The 20,429-nt window shown below is 41.9% G+C and overlaps 1 protein-coding gene across 2 annotated transcripts in view; it reads left to right on the forward strand.

Moving 5' to 3' along the window:
* The window catches only part of LOC120799964 (mitogen-activated protein kinase kinase kinase kinase 3-like), a 54,985-nt gene that overhangs the window by 15,356 nt on the left and 19,200 nt on the right, over positions 1–20,429 (forward strand). Inside the window, exons 3-16 of one of the 2 annotated variants that reach the window (XM_040145604.1) lie at positions 1,626–1,716; positions 1,894–1,958; positions 4,265–4,320; positions 4,401–4,448; positions 4,934–4,976; positions 7,155–7,227; positions 7,517–7,648; positions 8,888–8,950; positions 9,733–9,814; positions 10,185–10,304; positions 14,172–14,241; positions 14,331–14,389; positions 14,986–15,042; positions 16,092–16,153. In XM_040145604.1, the coding sequence (XP_040001538.1) occupies positions 1,626–1,716; positions 1,894–1,958; positions 4,265–4,320; positions 4,401–4,448; positions 4,934–4,976; positions 7,155–7,227; positions 7,517–7,648; positions 8,888–8,950; positions 9,733–9,814; positions 10,185–10,304; positions 14,172–14,241; positions 14,331–14,389; positions 14,986–15,042; positions 16,092–16,153 (1,021 nt within the window). Of the gene's footprint in view, positions 1–1,625; positions 1,717–1,893; positions 1,959–4,264; positions 4,321–4,400; positions 4,449–4,469; positions 4,568–4,933; positions 4,977–7,154; positions 7,228–7,516; positions 7,649–8,887; positions 8,951–9,732; positions 9,815–10,184; positions 10,305–14,171; positions 14,242–14,330; positions 14,390–14,985; positions 15,043–16,091; positions 16,154–20,429 lie in introns of those variants that run through there. The other variant, XM_040145605.1, reaches the window with a different exon arrangement.

The following is a 20,429-nucleotide window of genomic DNA, read 5'->3' on the forward strand; positions in this document are numbered from 1 at the left end:
AGTCCGTCCTGTTTTTCTTTTCTTCAGTATTAAACCGAAACCACAGAGACTCTGCTGAGGTGAAAGGGTGCAGGTCTTTAACCTCATATTCAGATTCTGCTCTGTCCTCACTCATTTTGCTTTTCACTGGCGGGCTGTGCTGCAGCTGCACAGGTAAAAACAACACAGTGGAAACAATATACATTCTACTTTATACTTTAGAAATTGCATAATTCTACTACAGGAGGCTCTGAACAGTATCTGAAGGTGAAATGGTTGTTGCCCTGCTGTAGGTGCCATTCTGGGAAAGTGGTCTCAGATGTTTGGACCCCACTGTATATGGCTTAACACCTGCAGAATACTGTGCAAACGTTTTAGCCAATAAAGGTAAAGTGAGGATGTCATGAATAGTTTTTATTTCTCAGTGAACACATTTTTACAGAAACTTGGCTGGTAGGTTGCTCAAAGCATCTTGGAGAAGTTGTCAGGGGTCCAAAGCGTGGTCCCCGATGAACAGGTTTTGGTTGAACATAGCTGGACCCTGGTCCCCAGAGGAGTCACGGTTAAATACTACCACCTACTGACAGACAAGAGCATAAAGGGACATAAAATGGACAACCAGAATATTAGGCTAGTACTGTGGTGGTCCCGAATTTCTTTTTGTTCTCCTTTCAAGACAAACAGAAAATAAGTTATTTGTATATTTATTATTATGCTCATAAAATCCCTTTGTTCTTGTGAGCATCACATAGGCTACTGAAAGAGTAGGCTAGTTTATCAGGTGTCTGTGTTTCAAACGAAATACTTGCTGCAGATGTGCTGCAACAATGGATTCATGCCTAAAATGTGAATAAATTTATTTCAGTGAAACACTCTCCAACCATACTCAGGACAGAAAATAACGTTCAATGTGGTTACAGCAGGAAAGTTAGTAAAAAAGCTCCTCCACCAGTTAATGAAATCCCTGCAGCATCTCAAGGCAGTACGACTGATATGTTGTTCAAAGTACAGCCTCTGAGAAGTGCCGTGTCAGGGCGCAGTACCGTTACGCACAGCCGTTCACCATGTCTACCTTCAGGATGCGTTGTAACCATGCAGACCGCTACACACATAAGACTCGGTCGTTTTTAGGAAGTAGCGTGTCATGTTTTATCCTGAAACACATTGCAGTTTAATCGCTGTTGTGTAACAGTAATTACTAAACTGTGTGACCATGTCCGAGGTGAGATACATTAGAATTATTGCTAAAACAGCGTCTATCTGATATAATCATATAAACATTTAGATCAGCAGCTGTTTTTGTAGGTTTACATTAATTTGACCATTAAGAGTCAAATGTGCGTCTGAACGTGCATGTGCAGTGTCAGGATGTGCACACAGAAATACGTACACACGCACGCCTGTGTGTTACGAGTCCCACATGCGCATGCACGTTCGTCCGCATGGCTGAGTTGTACTAACCACACACGTGGGACTTTTAGTAAATAATCACATGAGCATATGTATGTACATCTCATCCTCTGTGACCCTTTTAACCCCCCCCACACACACACACACATACAGTTTTAACAGAGCTCAGTCAACACATGTCAGATTGTGTGCAGTCAGCTTTGTTTGTTTGTCCGTGTTTGTTTGTGTGTGTGTAGGTGAGGACTTTGCGGTGGTGCAGCAGGAGATCCTGATGATGAAGGACTGTAAACACTCCAACATTGTGGCGTACTACGGCAGCTACCTCCGGTAACTGTTACCATGACAACAACATCAGGAACATAAGACATCAGACAGACTGATCAGACTCTCTGATGTGTGTGTGTGTGTGTGTGTGTGTGTGTGTGTGTGTGTGTGTGTGTGTGTGTGTGTGTGTGTGTGTGTGTGTGTGTGTGTGTGTGTGTGTGTGTGTGTGTGTGTGCGCAGCAGGGAGAAATTGTGGATCTGTATGGAGTTCTGTGGAGGAGGATCACTGCAGGACATCTACCACAGTGAGAGACACACACAAACACACACACACACACACACACTAGTTTTGTCCATCATTCCTGTCCTTACTAACTTAAAGCTCCCTGTGGACTGAGACAGAGTTTCTGTTCACATATTGTGAATCACTGAGCTCTAGCAAACGCGTTGAATGCGTTTCATTACATGTAAAACGTTTGCAAAGACGATTCTCTTAAATAGTCCCCCCACAATCCAAAGACATGCAGGTAAACTGGAGACTCTGATGACCCGTAGGTGTGACTGTGAGCTTGAATGTTTGCGTCTGTGTGTCAGCCCTGTGATAGACTGGCCACCTGTCCAGGGTGTACCCCGCTGTTGATCAGTAGAATAGTGCGAAACCACGAGCAGGATGTTGATACCAACAAAACAGGGACCCTTTTGCAACAGCATTGGTCCAAAACATAACCCGTGGTCAAAAACTCCACGGGATGATTTTAACTGTGGGGATAATGTGACCTGATGACATCACTGCAACACAGTCCAGAGAGGTCATCTTGCAGTAAAGAAACAAACATTTGAATCGGCTGTTCTTCTCACCTACAGCTGTGATGAGTGGTGGAGCAGGAGTATGTAAATATCGATACACAAACAACATCAGCGCGTTTCTATGTCTGTTTCTTTCCAGCTGTAGGAGGTGGTTTATAAAACGGAACCAGGCGGACACACAGCTTTAGCAAAGCGTCTGTATATTTCAGTTTTGGTCGTGAATCTACAGAGTTTAAATATCGTGTGAGCATATGGCACCTTCTGTAGATGTCCCGTCATCTCGGAATAAAACTGTAACCAACATTTACCAACCGTTTCTGTCACATGTTCCAGTCCCATGTTAACGCACAAAGAGTGTGTGTTTTTGATCAGGTGTGTTTGCTCTGCTGCTTTCTGATCAGATACTTTCTCTCAGCTGTCACTCACATGTCAACAATACAAAACATCAGTGAGGTGCAAATAGACATAAAACCTTTGGAGACTTTAAAGAGCTCATCTGTTTCAGTCAGAAAAACAAACTGTTGAACTTCCTGCAAGTTTCAACACAAACATCTGAGCTCTGCTCAGTCTGAGGCGTCCATCTTTAAATCTTCAGCTCTCCGTCCGCCCTCAGCTGTTGGCGTGACTACGCCCACGCTGCCTTCATCTTGCTGCTCGTTAAGGCCAGGCCTCGTTTAGGCCTCGGTTGATTCAGCTGCCGACGGCGGGAGCCGGGGATGCCAAGGGGTGTCGTCAGCGAGTGTTAATGAGGCCCAGCGGTGAAATGCTGGCCGCTCACCCACTCGCCCTCATTAAACCTCTGTGACATCTCCGAGGGTGACCAGGGGAACCAGCCACCTCCACACTGGCCCCGCTGGTCTGATGTAACGCTCCACCCCCCCACAGAGAGAGAGAGAGAGGCAAGGGCGACCACAAACTGACCCCCTGCAGACAGATAACGATTGAAACTACAGTTTGACTCTGAACGACTCAGGCTAACTCTCATACAGGAAGTCCACACGCGCACACACACACCTGCACCAAACAGAAAAGAACTTCATCATGTTTGTGTTTATGATTCTCTTCGAGTCAGAGTGAGGCGTGGCATCGTAAGAGTCCGCCTCCTCCCTGCAGGTATACTGACGATCTGCTTTCACCTCCGGTCACTGATTATCGAGTCCACCTGTCTGTCAGCACTGTGTCTGTCTCTGCTTACTTGCTGGGCTAGATTGTGTCCCAGCAAGCCGGCAGGATGCGACACATGCCACACCTGTGTAGCCTCTGTTCCACCAGCTTCTTTCACTCAGTAGAGTCTCTACTCTAAAACAACACTGGACGGTGGAATTAGGAACGAAAAACCTTTGTGATTTTAACAAAGTTTAATAAGGAGCACTGAAAAAACTACAGCTCCCGTGAAAAAAAACTACATGCGAGCCAGAGCAGGTAATTTGGTTTTGTCCAAACCCAAGAACTCACCGCCACTCTCTTCTAAAGTCGGTTTTGCAGCTCCAATTGCTGAACTAATCGTGACCCCTCGACTTGCTCATAGACCTCCTCTGTCGAGCTTTAGCCCCCGATGGTCTGTGGGCTGATGGGAAATGCTGTTTGTTAAAGGCTGCTGAAATAGTAAATTTTTAAATCTTTGATTTTTAAAGACTACCGTCCTTATCTGAACATATGTAGCCCTGATCCAGGGCTGGATTGTCAGTTAGTTGTGTTATAAGAAATGTCAGTGGGATTCTGAATGAGGTTTTCTAACTTCTGGACCAGAACCTCTATCTTTGAGGCTACAACAGGTAACTAATTCTGTTGTTTTGTCTTCCAGTAACTGGTCCACTGACAGAGTCTCAGATCGCCTATGTCCTGCGGGAAACTCTGCAGGTATCGTCCAATCAGACTCTTAGACTCTCCAGCTTTTTTCTAATGAGATTGTAGTGAACTCTGTCCTGTTTGTCCTGCAGGGTCTCTACTATCTGCACAGTAAAGGAAAGATGCACAGAGACATCAAGGTGAGCTGCAGTGTGTTAATGACGATTTACAGTATGAAGCAGTCAGCTGAAGCATTCGTGATGACGTCACTGATTCCATCCACGATGGGATTGATTGATCATACTCATTACCCCAAATGGTCAGATCTCAGTTTCACATCTTGTGTTTTTATCTTGACAGTTGAATATCTTTTTTGAATATTGGGCACCTGAATTTTCAGTTTGTCTTTGTGAACCCTAATAAAAATATATATATATCGTAAATAAAGTTTTTGAAGTTAACTACTGAAAATGTCAAAGCGGGGAATTCGGATCACATAAATTCAGACAGAAGCATCTCAATTTGTGATGCTATTTAAATTTCAACATCAAGTGTTCAGGAGCCATTAAATGTCACAGTTAGGTATTCACCGCCTTGTGTGTTATGGATTAAATGTGTTTGTGTTATACTGACCTTGAGGGGGCGGAGCTCCAGCGGCAGCTAACAACGTGTGTTGTGTCTGCAGGGAGCGAACATCCTGCTGACTGATAACGGATATGTCAAACTGGGTGAGTCACCCGTCAGGTTAGTGATCTGATCCATCATTGACAGGCCCCACCCCCCCGAACAGCCCTCCTACAGGTAGGGGGGCGGGGCTTATCTCTGGTGTGTAGTGTGATGTAATGATGATGTAATGATTTACCATGGTTACCTAATGTGCAGTGTCATCAGCGTTAACATGCTGCATGTGTCCATCAGTGGGCCTGTGGCAGTGAAAGCACAGTGGTCATCGGTCTGAAGGGAGCTCCGCTGCACTTTGTGCCCTCGAGCAAGTCTCTAAGTACTTCACTGCAGTGGGAGGCAAACAGTGGCCTCACACACACCTGACCCTTCAACACAAATATTTGGCCCCTGACGAAAAGTTTTCACTTCTATAGTTTAAACTAAAAGGTTTATGTGATTCCTCATAAATCTACTGCAGATAACAATATACACACTAAAACAATATAAATATAAAGATGAAGTACATCCCAATAAATACCAATAATTACTCCAGTATACAGCCAGTTGGCAGGTTATTGGGAACCTCAGCTAAAACTAAGTCAGTCTAAACCAACAGTCCTGTTATAAATCTCCCTTTTTGAATGTTGAAATGCAGATCACTTCATTTAAAATATATACATGTGAACCCAGTGGAGGTGGGCGTGATGATCGTCCTTTATAAAACATTCACAGTATTTTAGTATATTATAGTATACAGTCAGTGGGCAGTTTATTAGGTACACCTAGCTCAAACTAAGTCAGTCTTATCCAACAGTCCTGATATAAATCCTCCTTCATGAGGGTTCTGCTGTTTGTGTTGAAAATGTTGTTAAGATCATGTTGGAGGCTGAAGTTTGTGCTGCTGAATTGTGTTGTGCTATAAGATGAGGTGTTTCTGTTATTTCGCCTACCTTAACTTTTTGTACGACGAATATTTTTCCAAGGAGGATCATCACGCTCACCCTCACTGGGTTTACATGTATATATTTTAAATTACCCATAAGTACGCTATGCATGTCCAACTCTGTCTTTGTATTGAATTACTTTAGAACAGAGCCAAGGTTAGCGCACACCGGTAGCTCACCTGGTGAAGCATGTACCATTTATCAGGGCTGAGGCCTTACCGCAGTGGCCAAGGTATGAATCCGGTCATTTCCTCTCTCCCCTGCCTTTCCTGTCGCTCTACACTGCCACTGACAAAAATAAAAAGGCAGAAATGCCAAAAAATATCTTTAAAAAAAGAAAAAAGAACAAAGCCGAGGCAAAATATGTGAGTTCATGATTTTTTTGTCCTAGTTACAAAATCGTCTCATTAGAGACTGGTGAAGACACTGTGAGGGATATTTACAGTAATTACTCTATTTACTGAGTCCAGTTCATCGGATTTACACAAGATTCACTGAATAAGATCTGATGCTGGATGTTTTGATGTGTGTTGAAAAAACTGTTTTGTGCTTTAGCAGTTTAAATATTGGTTGAAGAGAAGACATGTTTGGACCTGCAGAGTGCAAGATTGTATGTGAGGAAATATTAAACGGCCCAATATTTTCAGTTCAAGAAAAAGAGCAGTGGTTGAAGGAGTTATGGAAAATAATTGTGGAAGATTTATTGTGAAACTGTTAAACTCTTAAAGACTAAAAAGTAGTTAATAAATAACTGTTACTGGCTGCTTATTTTCTATCTGAGCCATTGACAGTCGGGACTAACAGAAAGATCACTGTCTCTGTGCTGTCGCCTGTTTCTTCTGTCCAATAAAACACTGGTACTGACTTTACACCTGCTTTTCTCAGATGATACATAGTCTCCTGCTGCAGTAGTCAATCTATTGTGAGAATTATGTTTCAGCAGATATTAGTATTAATTTCCACGCCTTCCCCCCACATTTGCCTCTGAGGAACACCTAACAGTACATATTACATGAGACTCAGCAATGCTACCTTTTTGTCCTTTTACTGGTAAGACTGACCGTTTGGTGCCTAAACAAGATCCCCAAATCCTCAGTGAATGCCCTGTAAATTCAGCTGTTTGTCTGTAGTTGTTTCCATGGTTTAATCTGAGGCTGTTTACGTACCCATCATATTAGTTGTGGAGCGACTGAAGTGGTGTTATACAGAGAGCATTAAACTGAAACGGAAATTAATTAGCCATGTGATGATGATGGACTTGACCCTTGACCTCTGGCTGAACTCTGTGTGTGTTGGCAGCGGACTTCGGTGTGTCGGCTCAGATCACCATGACCCTTGCTAAGAGGAAATCCTTCATCGGGACGCCGTACTGGTACGACCTTCCACCTCCTCCTCCTGTCAGTCATCTGCAGCTTCATCAGCCGCCTTTTCCCCCCTGTTGATCTGAAGAGTCACAGGGTGGAGGAAAATGATGACGAAGCTTCTTACATGAGTGTTTTCTTTTACATTCCTGTTTCTTTCTCCTGTCTCATATTCGAAATATTTCCCACATCTTCCTGCTGTTTCTTCAGTCAGTGATTGGCAGGGATTGTTTTGTGATGTTAACAGTCTGTCGGGCACTGTGATTGGCTGACTCTGAGATCGGCTGCGTGTTGTTTCAGGATGGCTCCAGAGGTGGCGGCGGTGGAGAGAAAGGGCGGATACAACCACCTATGTGACATCTGGGCTGTCGGCATCACTGCCATCGAACTGGCAGAGCTGCAGCCACCCATGTTCGACCTCCACCCCATGAGGTGTGTGTGTGTGTGTGTGTGTGTGTGTTTGTGTTTGTATTACTGTCCTTGTTTCTGTGGTTGTGTGGAAAAATTCTGGTTTGAAACCATCGTTGTGAGGACATTTTGTCCGGTTCTCAAGGGTTCAGACCTGGTTTTAGGTTGAAGTTAGAACCAGGTTTAGGTGACGGTTATGTTGAAGGGCTAGGGAACGCATTATATCAATGAGTGCCTTCACAACTATTGCAAGACAAGTGTGTTTGTGTGTTAATGTGTGCGTGTGTGTGTGAGTGTGTGTCTGTGTGTGTTACTGTGTGAATGTATGTGTTTGTGTGTGTGTGTGTGTGTGTGTGTGTCTGTGTGTGTGCATGTGTTACTGTGTGTGTGTGTGTGTGTGTGTGTTACTGTGTGTGTGTGTTAATGTGTGTGTGTGTGTGTGTGTGTGTGTGTGTGTGTGTGTGTGTGTGTGTGTGTGTGTGTGTGTGTGTTACTGTGTGTGTGTGTGTGTGTGTGTGTGTGTGTGTGTGTGTGTGTGTGGGTGTGTGTGTGTGTGTGTGTCTGTGTGTGTGTGTGTGTGTGTGTGTGTGTGTGTGTGTGTGTGTGTGTGTGTGTGTGTGTGTGTGTGTGTGTGTTTTTACAAATTGGTGCCCTGAGTAATTTTCCTGTCAGGCTGCATTCAGTCTGCCCAGTCTTCTTGTGGGGGCATAATACAGCCTGAGGAAGCCTGGAGACACGACTCAGGGCTCAAACACAGTGGATACCTAACCTTCACCACTTTAATGGTTATTTGTATAAGGTCAAGTATATGACATGAACCAATTCCAAGGACCACAGTGTTTATCCCTGACCTCACGTTCAGTGTCGTCCATGATGGGTCTTTAAAACAAAAGCTCAACAATAGAATACAGACAGAACAGCACTAAACACAAAATCAGTCAAATAAAATGAATGTATATATATTTATATTTATATACACTGATCAGTTACAACATTAAAAGCAGTTTTCATAATTAATATAGTTTTCATTTAATATTGTGACTGATCTGTGTCAACAGTATGTATGGGTATACTGTATATAGGTATGTATACTGTGTATCATATACTGCAGCAAAAGGGGCTGCTGGGTAACAGCTGACTGCAGGCAGAAGGACTCCACTAATGAGGTTTAGGGTGGAGGAAGATCATCACATCAGACATTTTAACAAGCTGTGACTCCTCGTTAAGATGATGACTGATTATTAATTTCTCTCTCTGTCTCAGAGCTTTGCTGCTTATGACCAAAAGCAACTTCCAGCCTCCCAAACTGAAAGATAAGGTGAAGTGGTGAGTATCTATCGATCTGTCGATCTGTCTGTCGATCCTTCTGTCGATCTGTCTCTCTGTCTCAGCATAGAGGCAGCATTGTAACATTTATCCATCCAATCAAGCAGGTGCTGAATTATTAATGTCAGCCAACCAGGTGCTGTTAATGCTAATAAAAGAGATAGAATATTCTCTTTGAATGTCAGCTGGAGTTAAAGATAGCAGAGCAGCGATGTGAGCTGCAGACTAATGGTGATTTTAGACAGACTGGAACTTTAAATCCCAGTGCAGTCAGCTTCAAAACCTCTGCACTGAGACAGTAAATCACTGCACACCACTGCTGGACCAGTTAGTAACTTTACTCACCAATGAAAGAGTAAATCTCCACTGGAGCTATGAATCACTGCCATGTTCTTCATAAAGATTGTAAAATGCTTAAATTTTACTCTCTCCACCTTCCAGCATGATAAGTGGGTTTATCCCAGCATGCATCTGTGCTCACTCTAGAGTGTCCCATAGGAGCGGCTCCCCCTGGTGTCCCTTGTTGGTTTTTTCACACTATTTAAAAATAAGAGCATCGTACAGGGTGTGATGTATGTGGTATTTCTAGATTATAGTACTGATTGTCATCTCATCCCTAACAGATATCCATCTGAGTCGCATTTCTAAACACCTCACCCTCACTAATATGTTGAAATAGTTTTTAGAAAAGATAAGACACGAGATGTTGTTGTTGTTGGTGTTTTGTTTTTGCAGTTGGTTTCCACGGTAAGATATTTAGGATTCAGTTTGTGTCTCTGCAGGACCGGAAACTTCCACCAGTTTGTAAAAATCGCTCTGACCAAGAACCCAAAGAAACGACCTGCTGCTGACAAACTGCTGCAGGTAATAAAATTGCACCGTGGTGATGAAGATGATGATGATAGGAAAAACATTTTAAGATTTGTTTTATCTAAGCACCTTAGTCACTTATATATGAATATCTAAATGAATCATAAACCTTTCTGCACTAGCTGGTGAAAACCTTGTATCTCCAGGTGTGGTGGTCTTTGTTGAGACCAGCGTTTCAGGCTCAGAAAATGTCTCGAGAACCATTACGTTGAATCAGCCACAGCTGTGGTTCTTAGGTCCTGTATAAAACTGAGGGGCTTTGGAGAAACAGGGTTTCCACCTGACTTCAGTGTTCTGTAAGGACCCCGTCTTTATGGAGGCTGCAGGATAAAGGGAGTTGACAGAGTTTTTTTGTCCCTCCCAGAACCCATTTGTCTCTCAGCCTCTCAGTCGGACTCTGGCCATTGAACTGCTGGATAAAGTCAGTAACCCAGACCATACGTCCTACCAGGACCACCTGGACGATGACGATACTGACACAGAGGTAAAGGGGAGGGGGGTAGAGGACAGAGGTGTCCAGATCTGTGCTTCCAGGGGATATGTGTTGTTATTCCTTTGTCTAAGTTAGTCTTCAGAGTAAATGTTCTGGAAGAAACTCTGTGTGAATATAAAGAGTGAAACTCTTTACCAGATGATTCCAAATCAGCTGTTGCCCTCAGTGTTCAGAGTTACTGGTGTTCAGTGTGTCTCTTCATACAGTAGTTGCTATTGTGAGAGACAGATTAAAAAAAGAAACCAGAAATCTCAGCAACATGGAGATCTCCTGACTTTTAGACCATAAACACTCAGTCTTACATTTCCTATAATGTACCTGGATAGTGTCTTTCTTTAGAGCCTCACTGCTGGTAAACAGGTAAACAGCTGGTAAACATCTTTCAAACTTCACACCTTGTAACACAGATTGTATTATTTGAGTCACTATGACCTAAAACTTAAGAAAGCTCCCTTCAGAGCCACAGAGGACTATACCTACTCCTCCTTATAAACGGATCCTTATGTGGTAAACTGGTTGAGTGCTCCTTTAATCTATCTCCATTATAAAACCATAAGCAGCAATAAGGTCATATTTCTGGAGAAAAATGCGAGACAGTGGAGAGTGGGAGGACTGTTACAAATTATCTAAGAGGGAAAGGTAAGAGGGGGTAGTGGATGAAAGAATGGACGGTAGGTGAAGGAAATAAAGAGAAATGAAGGGAAGAAGCTGTGATATACAAAAAAAAATGCACAACGGAAAAGTTGGAATACATCAATATATACACAACTTTTTCAGATGATAGTTGTAATCAGCTGTCAAGTCGGGGCCGTCAGTACATAAAATCGACTGCTTATTTTGTAAATATTTGCTGAAGGATGAAAAGACTCAATGGATCTCAAAACCGATACGACCCTTATCCCCACACTGTGTGGTTCTGCTGAGCCAGTGGCATTTTCTATCATGTTCTGTCACTTTCTGTCTCGTTCTATAATGTTTTGTCGTACTTGGTCAAGTTCATCATGTTCTATTGAATTCGGTCGTGTTTTGTCATGTTCCATCATACCGTGTTCCATCATGTTTTGTTCACGATAATCGTGAGGATGTAGTTTCTTGCCACTTGCCGTGTGTCGTCTGACTGTTCAGTAACTTCATGTTTTGTTCTTCTTTCTGAAGCTTCACCTGTTGCCAGGTAACTGCTGCTCTGCCGAAATTACGAGTCCATGTATTGAATAATCAATTAATTAATCAATGAAGGAGGATCTGCTGCTTTTTTTTGTTTTGTGGCATTATATATGAATTGGGGTTTTTTTATGTTTGTCTAAATGGAGAAACAAATTGAGGCCAATACTGAATGATCTTATAACTTTTCATTCATTTTTTGGGCAATAAAAATCATTGCTTAATTAGAAAAGACACTCAGTAGATCAATCAATTATAGATATAATGGTTAGTTAGAGCTCTGCTGCAATAACCATCATACTTACGATCATTGATGCTGGGCGACATGTTTATGTTGCTTCACTGTTTGAGTTTGGTTTGTTTGGATTTTTAATTTGAATTAATTTTGTTTGGCTTTCTGGTTAGAGTTTGGTTGGTCTTTGGTCTTTGGTTTGTATTTGGTTTGCAGTTTGCTTGAAGTCTGGTTTGAAGTTTGTTTCCGGAAAAGAACTACCCTCATACTGTGCATGTTTTGTTTAAACATAAATCGGTGTTTCAAGTTAAATTCATGGAAGAAACTTATTCTGAAAGGGGCCACTCTGACTGAATAAACACCACTTACCTGCTGAAAATTGTGATGCTTTTATGTTATAGAGACATCAAAAATGTGTTTTTCCACATAGGCCAGTATGAAGGGTCTGTGTGAGTAGCAGTAAGTCGTCCTGCAGTGCAGTGGACTGTAATTTTAATGAAAAATCCTTCATCTGCTGAAGCTCTGATGAGTGTCTAAAGGAGGAAACGTTATTTAGATTCAGCTCAGAAGAAACTCCCGACGGCTGCAGTTTAATTTTCTGCTGAAAATAATAAGGAAAAAAAACAGAATCCTGACAGAAAATCCGGCATTAAAGATTTAAAACAGAAACTGTCACTCTTACGGGGGAATTGACACATCAGTGGTGGATTTTAAAGGCTTCGGGGATTTAAGAGAAACTGATCACAGGTCAGGGAATTAAAAGTTATGGGGATGAACTCTTCACAAGTGATTTTATTGAGCTGCAGAAAAAGCAGAAACAGTTCAAAGCTGAAGCTATGATAATGATGATGATGATGATGATGATGATGATGATGATGATGAAGCAAGCATCACATTTAATCTCCAAACATTTGGCTTTAACCACAGACACATAATAAAACATGAGAGGTTATTAACACTGAAAACCTGCAGTTGACTGATTAACAGGCAGAGTCTCAGTGTGGTTAGTGTTTGTGTGTTGTGTATTTCTCTGTATTTGTATGTGTTTTGTGTGTTTGACCTCCACCTGCTCTCCACCCTCCGACAGACTTTCATCCCATCAGCTGACTGAAGGACTTCGCTCAGACTCCATTTTGTGTTTGCAGCTGTCAGTTTGCATGTTTGTCTGCTGTTTAATGTGAAGTGTCCTCTGCTGAGAGGAACAGGGCACTCTGCTTAATAAATCATCTCTATACTGTTGGATTCTGACAGCCAGTACTCTAGAACAATAATGTCTGCTGGCCAGTACTCTAGAAAAATGCTGTGTAATGGCCAGTTCTCTAGAAAAACACTGTCTGATGGCCAGTACTCTAGAAGAACACTGTCTAATGGCCAGTACTCTAGAACAATAATGTCTGATGGCCAGTACTCTAGCAGAATGCTGTCTGCTGGCCAGTACTCTAGAAAAATGCTGTGTAATGGCCAGTTCTCTAGAAAAATGCTGTGTAATGGCCAGTTCTCTAGAAAAACACTGTCTGATCGCCAGTACTCTAGGACACTACTGTCTGATGGACATTACTCTTGAAGAATAGTGTCTGATGGCCAGTACTCTAGGACACTACTGTCTGATGGCCAGTACTCTAGGACACTACTGTCTGATGGCCAGTACTCTTGAAGAATAATGTCTGATGGCCAGTACTCTAGAAGAATAATGTCTGATGGCCAGTACTCTAGAAAAATGCTGTGTAATGGCCAGTTCTCTAGAAAAACACTGTCTGATCGCCAGTACTCTAGGACACTACTGTCTGATGGACATTACTCTTGAAGAATAGTGTCTGATGGCCAGTACTCTAGAAGAATGCTGTCTGATGGCCAGTACTCTAGGACACTACTGTCTGATGGCCAGTACTCTTGAAGAATAATGTCTGATGGCCAGTACTCTAGCAGAATGCTGTCTGCTGGCCAGTACTCTAGCAGAATGCTGTCTGCTGGCCAGTACTCTAGAAAAACACTGTCTGATCGCCAGTACTCTAGGACACTACTGTCTGATGGCCAGTACTCTAGAAGAACACTGTCTGATGGCCAGTACTCTAGGACACTACTGTCTGATGGCCAGTACTCTAGAAAAATGCTGTGTAATGGCCAGTTCTCTAGAAAAACACTGTCTGATCGCCAGTACTCTAGGACACTACTGTCTGATGGCCAGTACTCTAGAAGAATGCTGTCTTGAGCTCTCTGCAGCTCAGCGAACAAGAACAAACCAAACATGGACCCATAAAATATCATAAAAGCATCGTCCATAGCACTACTAGAGGCCAAAACTGCATAGAGAAATTACAAACATTTCTGGGGTTGCAACATAAATATGATAAAACAACATTCTGGATGTAGACTAGATCAGTTTATTGACTGACTGTCGTCTGCCTATCTGTCTGTCTGTCCATCTGTCCACATGTCTGTCTGTCTGTCTGTCTGTCTGTCCGCAGGTCGTCTCTGTTCCTTGGAGGATCCCTTCTGGAAACACCAGAGAAGGAAAAACTCTGTCAGAGATAAACTGTGAGTTCGCCTGTCTGATGATGATGATGATGATGATGATGATGATGATGATGACGATGAGGCTCTGTTGTTGTCTGTTTGTTTTTCAGTCGATCAGATGAAGTTTGACCCTCCTCTGAGGAAAGAGACTGAAGCTCATCACGAAGAGGCACACACACACATACACACACACACACACACACACACACACACACACACACACACATTTACTATATATAGCATATGTGTGCACCTGTAGTAATAATAATGATAACTAGAATGGCTCATGAACTAACAACAAGTAAAACTCACAGAATATTTCAACTGGAGACTCAAACAAACAGGTGAAAACATTTAAAACTAGGGACTCTCCATAGAGTGCAGACCTCCACCAAGGCCAATTTTTAAACAACATACACCAGACTTCAGGGGAAAAAAAATCCAATTCATAGTAAATGATACAGATCTGCCCAAGAATGTAATGGGTTCTTGCCTGGCCAATGCCCCATCCGTCCATCAAGTTCACTGCAATTCGGTTCAGTAGTTTTTGCATAATCCCTCTGACAAACAAAGAAACCAACAGACACAGGTGAGGGTGGAGGTGGTAATAATAATAATAATAATAATAATAATAATAATAATAATAATAATAAGGAAAATAAAATCAGTTAAAATAGAATATAGTAAATAAATAGAATAACATCAAACTTAAAATAATGGAGCAGAATTTAAACATTTTATTTATGACTATCTTTTTCTTCACAGAGTGATCGTTTCCTGGACTGTGAGGAGGAGCTGTACTACACCGCAAGATCACACCTGGTATTTATATACACTTCTTACAGATACAGACACAGGGGGGCTAATGCTAACAGGCTAACCATCATAACAACCTATCCTTACACCTGTTAGCAGTATACAGTAGCAAAGTGCAGCTAACTGACCAGCAGGCTAACGGTCCGTTACAATGTTATAGCTCAATCACTTCTTTTAATTTAATAGTCTGTTGACAGCAAAGAACACAAAGCAAACAGAAACATATTAAACGAGCAAACAGTTTGACTGCACAACAGGCTGACAACATGCTAACACATGGTCATCTTTTTTATTGTTATTCTTTTAATGTTCTTCTTCTTTGCTTCATAAAAGTTTCCTCTCTTCACTTTCTGTCATTCTCGGTCCTAACAGTCTTCACCTGGATGATGTCACTTCCTGCTCTGCTGTAACTGGTCGGTCTAATTAGTCTGTGAATTAGTCCAATCAGCAGTGCAGAGGTGTGTCAGTGTTCCAATTAGAACCACTTTGTTTCCATTGGAACCGGTTTGTTTACAGTAGAACCAGTTAGTTGTCAGTGTCAGTCTGTGTCAGAGTACAACTTTTCTTTACTCTGATGAAGACTCTAAGCTTTATGTGGAAACGCACCATGTTAAAAGCCCTGACTCTAACCATGTGATCCAGATCTGTCCACATAAATAACTTTATCTAATATATATCTATATATATATAAACGGTATAACAACAGCAGTAGAGTGCAGTAGAAATGAAGCTGTAAAGGTATAGTGAGGAGCTGCAGTGTTTTGGTCCTTTGGGAGTTTCACGCTATGAAGTTGCTGAGTCAGCGCCACGATCAGCCGACCAGTCGGCTGCCTCCACATCTCCTCCTGATGAAGCCTCCCAAGTCTTTTTATCCGTGTGATGAGGAGGAGGAGTAGATGAATGTCGTCTGTTCGTCAGTTTGTCAGCAGTTCTGGAAACTGAAAATAATATAACTAAATAAATAAATAAAATAACCGCACTCCCAACCCCAACACACCCCCCAAAGCCCCCCAAACCAGAATAACCCTGTATCTGCTGTCTGGTGTGTCCTGCAGGAGCTGCAGATGGAGGATGAGGAAGCTGCTGCAAGATCGGAATCCATTCTCAGTGGAAACAGGTGAGAACCTTCACTGTAGAGACGTCCACAAGTCCAGTGAGTGAGAGGAGGGGGAACAACATGTGACAACGGTCCTGGATGTGAAGTAGGACCGTTCCAGTTCATGGTCAACACATTAAGCCTCCAAGCTAAAGTCAAACATGTTGATAAAAATCCTTCTCATTGTCAACCCCCAATATGTGAATGGGGGAATTTTAGATGCAGTGTGAAAAAAGTGAATGGAAAATCAGACAAGAATTCACTAACCAAAGACCACGAGTTGAAAATGTGTGAAAATGTGTGAAAATGTGGATCCCACCTTTCCAACTTAATGTGACTGTTAGGGTTCGAGTATTACATTATTACTGTTGCTCTGCTTACTACACCCAAAAGCTACTAATAATTTAACGACCTGAGTCTAAAGGTGAGCTCAGACACAAAGTCCAGTGAATTTTCATCTTGCATATGTTGCATGAATTTGACTGCCAGACTGTTGAGATTTAACTCTGCAAATGAAATCAGCCACACACAAAGTTCCTCTCCTCAAAATCATTAATCCGCAAGAACTCATCAGAAATTAGGGACATTGTACTGAAAAATTTGCCTTAAAGTCATCACACACACATAAGACAGGGGGCCTTTGTCGTCAGTCTTACCTAAATCACGAAGCAAACTAAAGTCTTTTCTTTTCATTGTGACCAGTACAAAAATTCTCCCCAAACAGCCACTGCACTGATGTTCCAGCCAGTGTTAGTTGTAAACTAGGGAGCAACAAGCTTCAAGGTTCAGTTGTCTCAGATTAAAGTAATTGCTGCATAAAAATCAAACCTCGAAATAAGAAGAACACGCATGCAAACACGAACCTACACTAAACAATAACCTATAAAATAAAATCAAGATCAAATAAAACCTGAGATCAAATAACCAAGTAAATTAATCACAAAAACACTGGCTGTCGGAAACTACAAATAATTTAAATTATGCATTTCAAGTATACAAACCTTAGTAAATAAAGTACAAGCAAACATGTCACTTTACATGTTTACAAACAATCGTGTTGTGTATTACATGTTTACAAATGCATCACTTTATATATTTACAAACAAACACGTGCAACTTTACATGTTTATAAACATTTGTCAATTTACATGTTTAAACGTACGAAGCTCAGGACTGTCAGACCGGAGACTAGGTTCACATCCAGAGTCCCATCTGTGGTTTAGACAACAGGTCTTTGGTTAAGGTTCTGGAAAGATGGTGGTTTTGGTTCAGTACACATAAACAGATTGTGTTTGAAGTCACTGTGAACTTTTTCTGTATTAACCTGAACCAAGTGCTGTGGGAGTCTAAACAGAACCATAAACCAGTTTAATAATGCTGGAGTCACTACGAGTGAATGTTGTGTTTCCAAATCAAATCAAATAATTTGGCAGGAAACTAATGAAATGTGTTGTCAGTGAGCATTTTACTGAACATTCAGTTTCAACATTTTGTAAACCAACACGTTTCCTCATTATGTTAGTAGAAAAGTTTGCTCCATAATGTATTTGCTGTTGCAGATTAGTTGTATATAATTGTATTAGTAATTATTCAATTAATTTCAGATCTATGTCGCACAAGAGGAAAATCTTTTTGCAGCACAAAAACATGAAACAAACACTAAAAACACAATGAGACAACTGAAGACATTAACAGAGCTGCTATTGTACATACAGAATAGAATAAAGTGTGCATGATAAAAGCAATAAAACAGCAATACAAAGAATAAAGATTTTAAAAAGTGATGTGCTGTGGGAGGAACCAGGAGGCAGTTTGTAATGTGATCTGTGCTGTGATCAATTGAAACCTAAACCTGTTGCACCTGATTCACTGTTTTACAGCCGCTGCTTTTCCAATGATTGTGTGTGGAGAAGATGTTTTTTGGGCCGGTGTGGTATAATTGCTGGAAGCTGTAAAAACCAAAATCACCTCAGAGCCCAGAGCTGGTCCTGGGGGGGGGGGGTCTGAATCATACAGTCTGTGGTCTGAATAGTCATGTAAAGTCCATTTTATTTATATAGAGCCAAATCATAACAGAGGTTGTCTCAGGGCACTTCACGTTGAGCAGGACTCTTTATAGTTGTATTTACAGAGACCCAACATTCCCCCATCAGCAAGCACTTGGCAACAGCGGCAAGAAAAAAATAACTTTTAACTGGTAGAAACCTTGAACAGAACCCGGCTCATGGTGGGGGGGCGGCCTTCTGCCTCTGCAGACTGGATTGAGAGAGAGAGAGAGAGAGAGAGAGAGAGAGCAGTATATGGAGGATTTATTGTTAACGTGCACAAACTGAAATCGATCTGATAAATAGGACCTAAACCAGCTGTCTCTGTGCTAGATGCACTGAAAATCCTGATTGAAAATCCTCAAATAAACTGTCATTATGTAAAAAGTCACACAACTAGTTGGCGACAGCTTTCTCAAAGATCTTAGAGAGAAAGGGGAGGTTAGACATGGGTCTGTGGTCGGCTAAAACATCTGGATCAAGAGTAGGCTTTTTAAGAAGAGGTTTAATTACAGCTACTTTAAAGGACTGTGGTACACAGCCTGTTAATAAAGACAGTTTGATTATATCTAGTAACGGAAATCCTAACTAAGGGTAAATCTTCCTTAAGCAGCCTGGTTGGGATGGGGTCTAAGGGAATACACAGTGCGAGTGTCACAGCTCAGTATGTAAATGAGAGGACCTGCTGGTTCACATGAACCCTGCTGCTGTTTGTCATGGAGTTTAACGTGCATCTGAGTGTGCCTAAGAAATTGGCCAGTGATTGTATCAACAGACAGAGATACAGTCATTTATGTTATCAGATGATTTAATAAAATGTAAAGAAGAAGCCTAGTGTGTGTTTAGACAGCTGCAGTGTGATTCTGCCGTCCATCAGTGTATTTGAGTGTTGACCTCAGCTCTATCTGAATAATTTATCACTCTTCTCAGAGGGGGGTGGAGGAGGTTGTGGTGGAGGTGGGTGGGGGGCGAACCAGAGCAGCAGCTCTGCTGATGAATATTTAAAGACGCTGCATCTGAGCACTTTGGAATATTTGCTAACGGTGAAGAAAATCCAGAGCTGGATGGTTTTTAATGGATGGCTGACATTTCTACTGACTGTCCTGAGCTCAGGGCACCGCCATCTTTTCTTCTTCCACTGTCTGAATGTGCTCTGAGGCTTCTTCTGTTCACACAAGTCTGTTTCAAACGCTTATAATGGTTTTAAGGGAAAAATAAACTGAGAAAAACACTGAAGTTGAGCAGAGATCAGGCAGGTGAGGGCAGCAGGGAGGTAGGTCAGCAGATAAACTAACAGGCTGCACAGTTTAAGTGTCTTTAATGGATTTTAAAAACAGTAGCAGAATATGCTGAGGCAGCCTATCTCAACACTAATGCACCACATCTAGATGCTCTGTGCGTGTTCGTGTAAAGTGAAGGATTATTTACATTAGTGAGCTTTTGTTGAGCCAACACGATTGCAAATGACATTATTTCTATAAAAAGGGACCCTTTGCCAGGACTCTTTGTACTCTTGAAGGAGGTGTGGCAGAGCGAATAAATCTTGCAGCCATCAAACATTTTATTAACACTCAGACAGACTTCATACAACATCATCATATTCTTATTATAAACCTCTCTTACTTTTCTCTGTGAGGTTTGTTCAAGCGTTGGATTCACAAAGTCAGTCCTGTAGCCAGAAGACTAGGCCACATTCACCCATTCACACACACATTTATACATCACATGCACAGACACATTCACACATTCCGATGGCACAGCCATCAGGCCAATTTGGGGTTCAGTATCTTGCCCAAGGACACTTCGACCTGTGGACTGTAGGAGCTGGGGATCGAACCAGTGGACGACCCGTATAGCCATTTTGAAACAGTTAAGAAAAAATCAGCAGAACTCCACTGACAGAACAGTAATCACACATGACAAACCAGATGTTTCTAAGTGCTGCTGTTTCGGAATGTGGATTTGAACTTTATTTTGTTGATGCTGGAGAGGTTGATACTTGATAGGAAACCATCTGGGAAGCTCACACTGCTCACAGTTATTAAGGGCCTATGTCCACAGGCAGCTGTTTTTGCCCTGGGAGCGTCTATTTTCTATAAAAATCCTATGAAGTTCGGCGTTGACAGTGCTCAATGCCCTCAGCGCTGCACTCACAGTGCTTTCAGTTGAAAATAGTTCAAATTCTGGAACACCACCGAGCTCATCAATGTCCCTCACCAACCAATTAAAATCAAGAAGGGAGCGGGACTTTT

This window comes from Xiphias gladius, chromosome 15, assembly GCF_016859285.1.
Source record: "Xiphias gladius isolate SHS-SW01 ecotype Sanya breed wild chromosome 15, ASM1685928v1, whole genome shotgun sequence".
NCBI lineage: Eukaryota > Metazoa > Chordata > Actinopteri > Istiophoriformes > Xiphiidae > Xiphias > Xiphias gladius.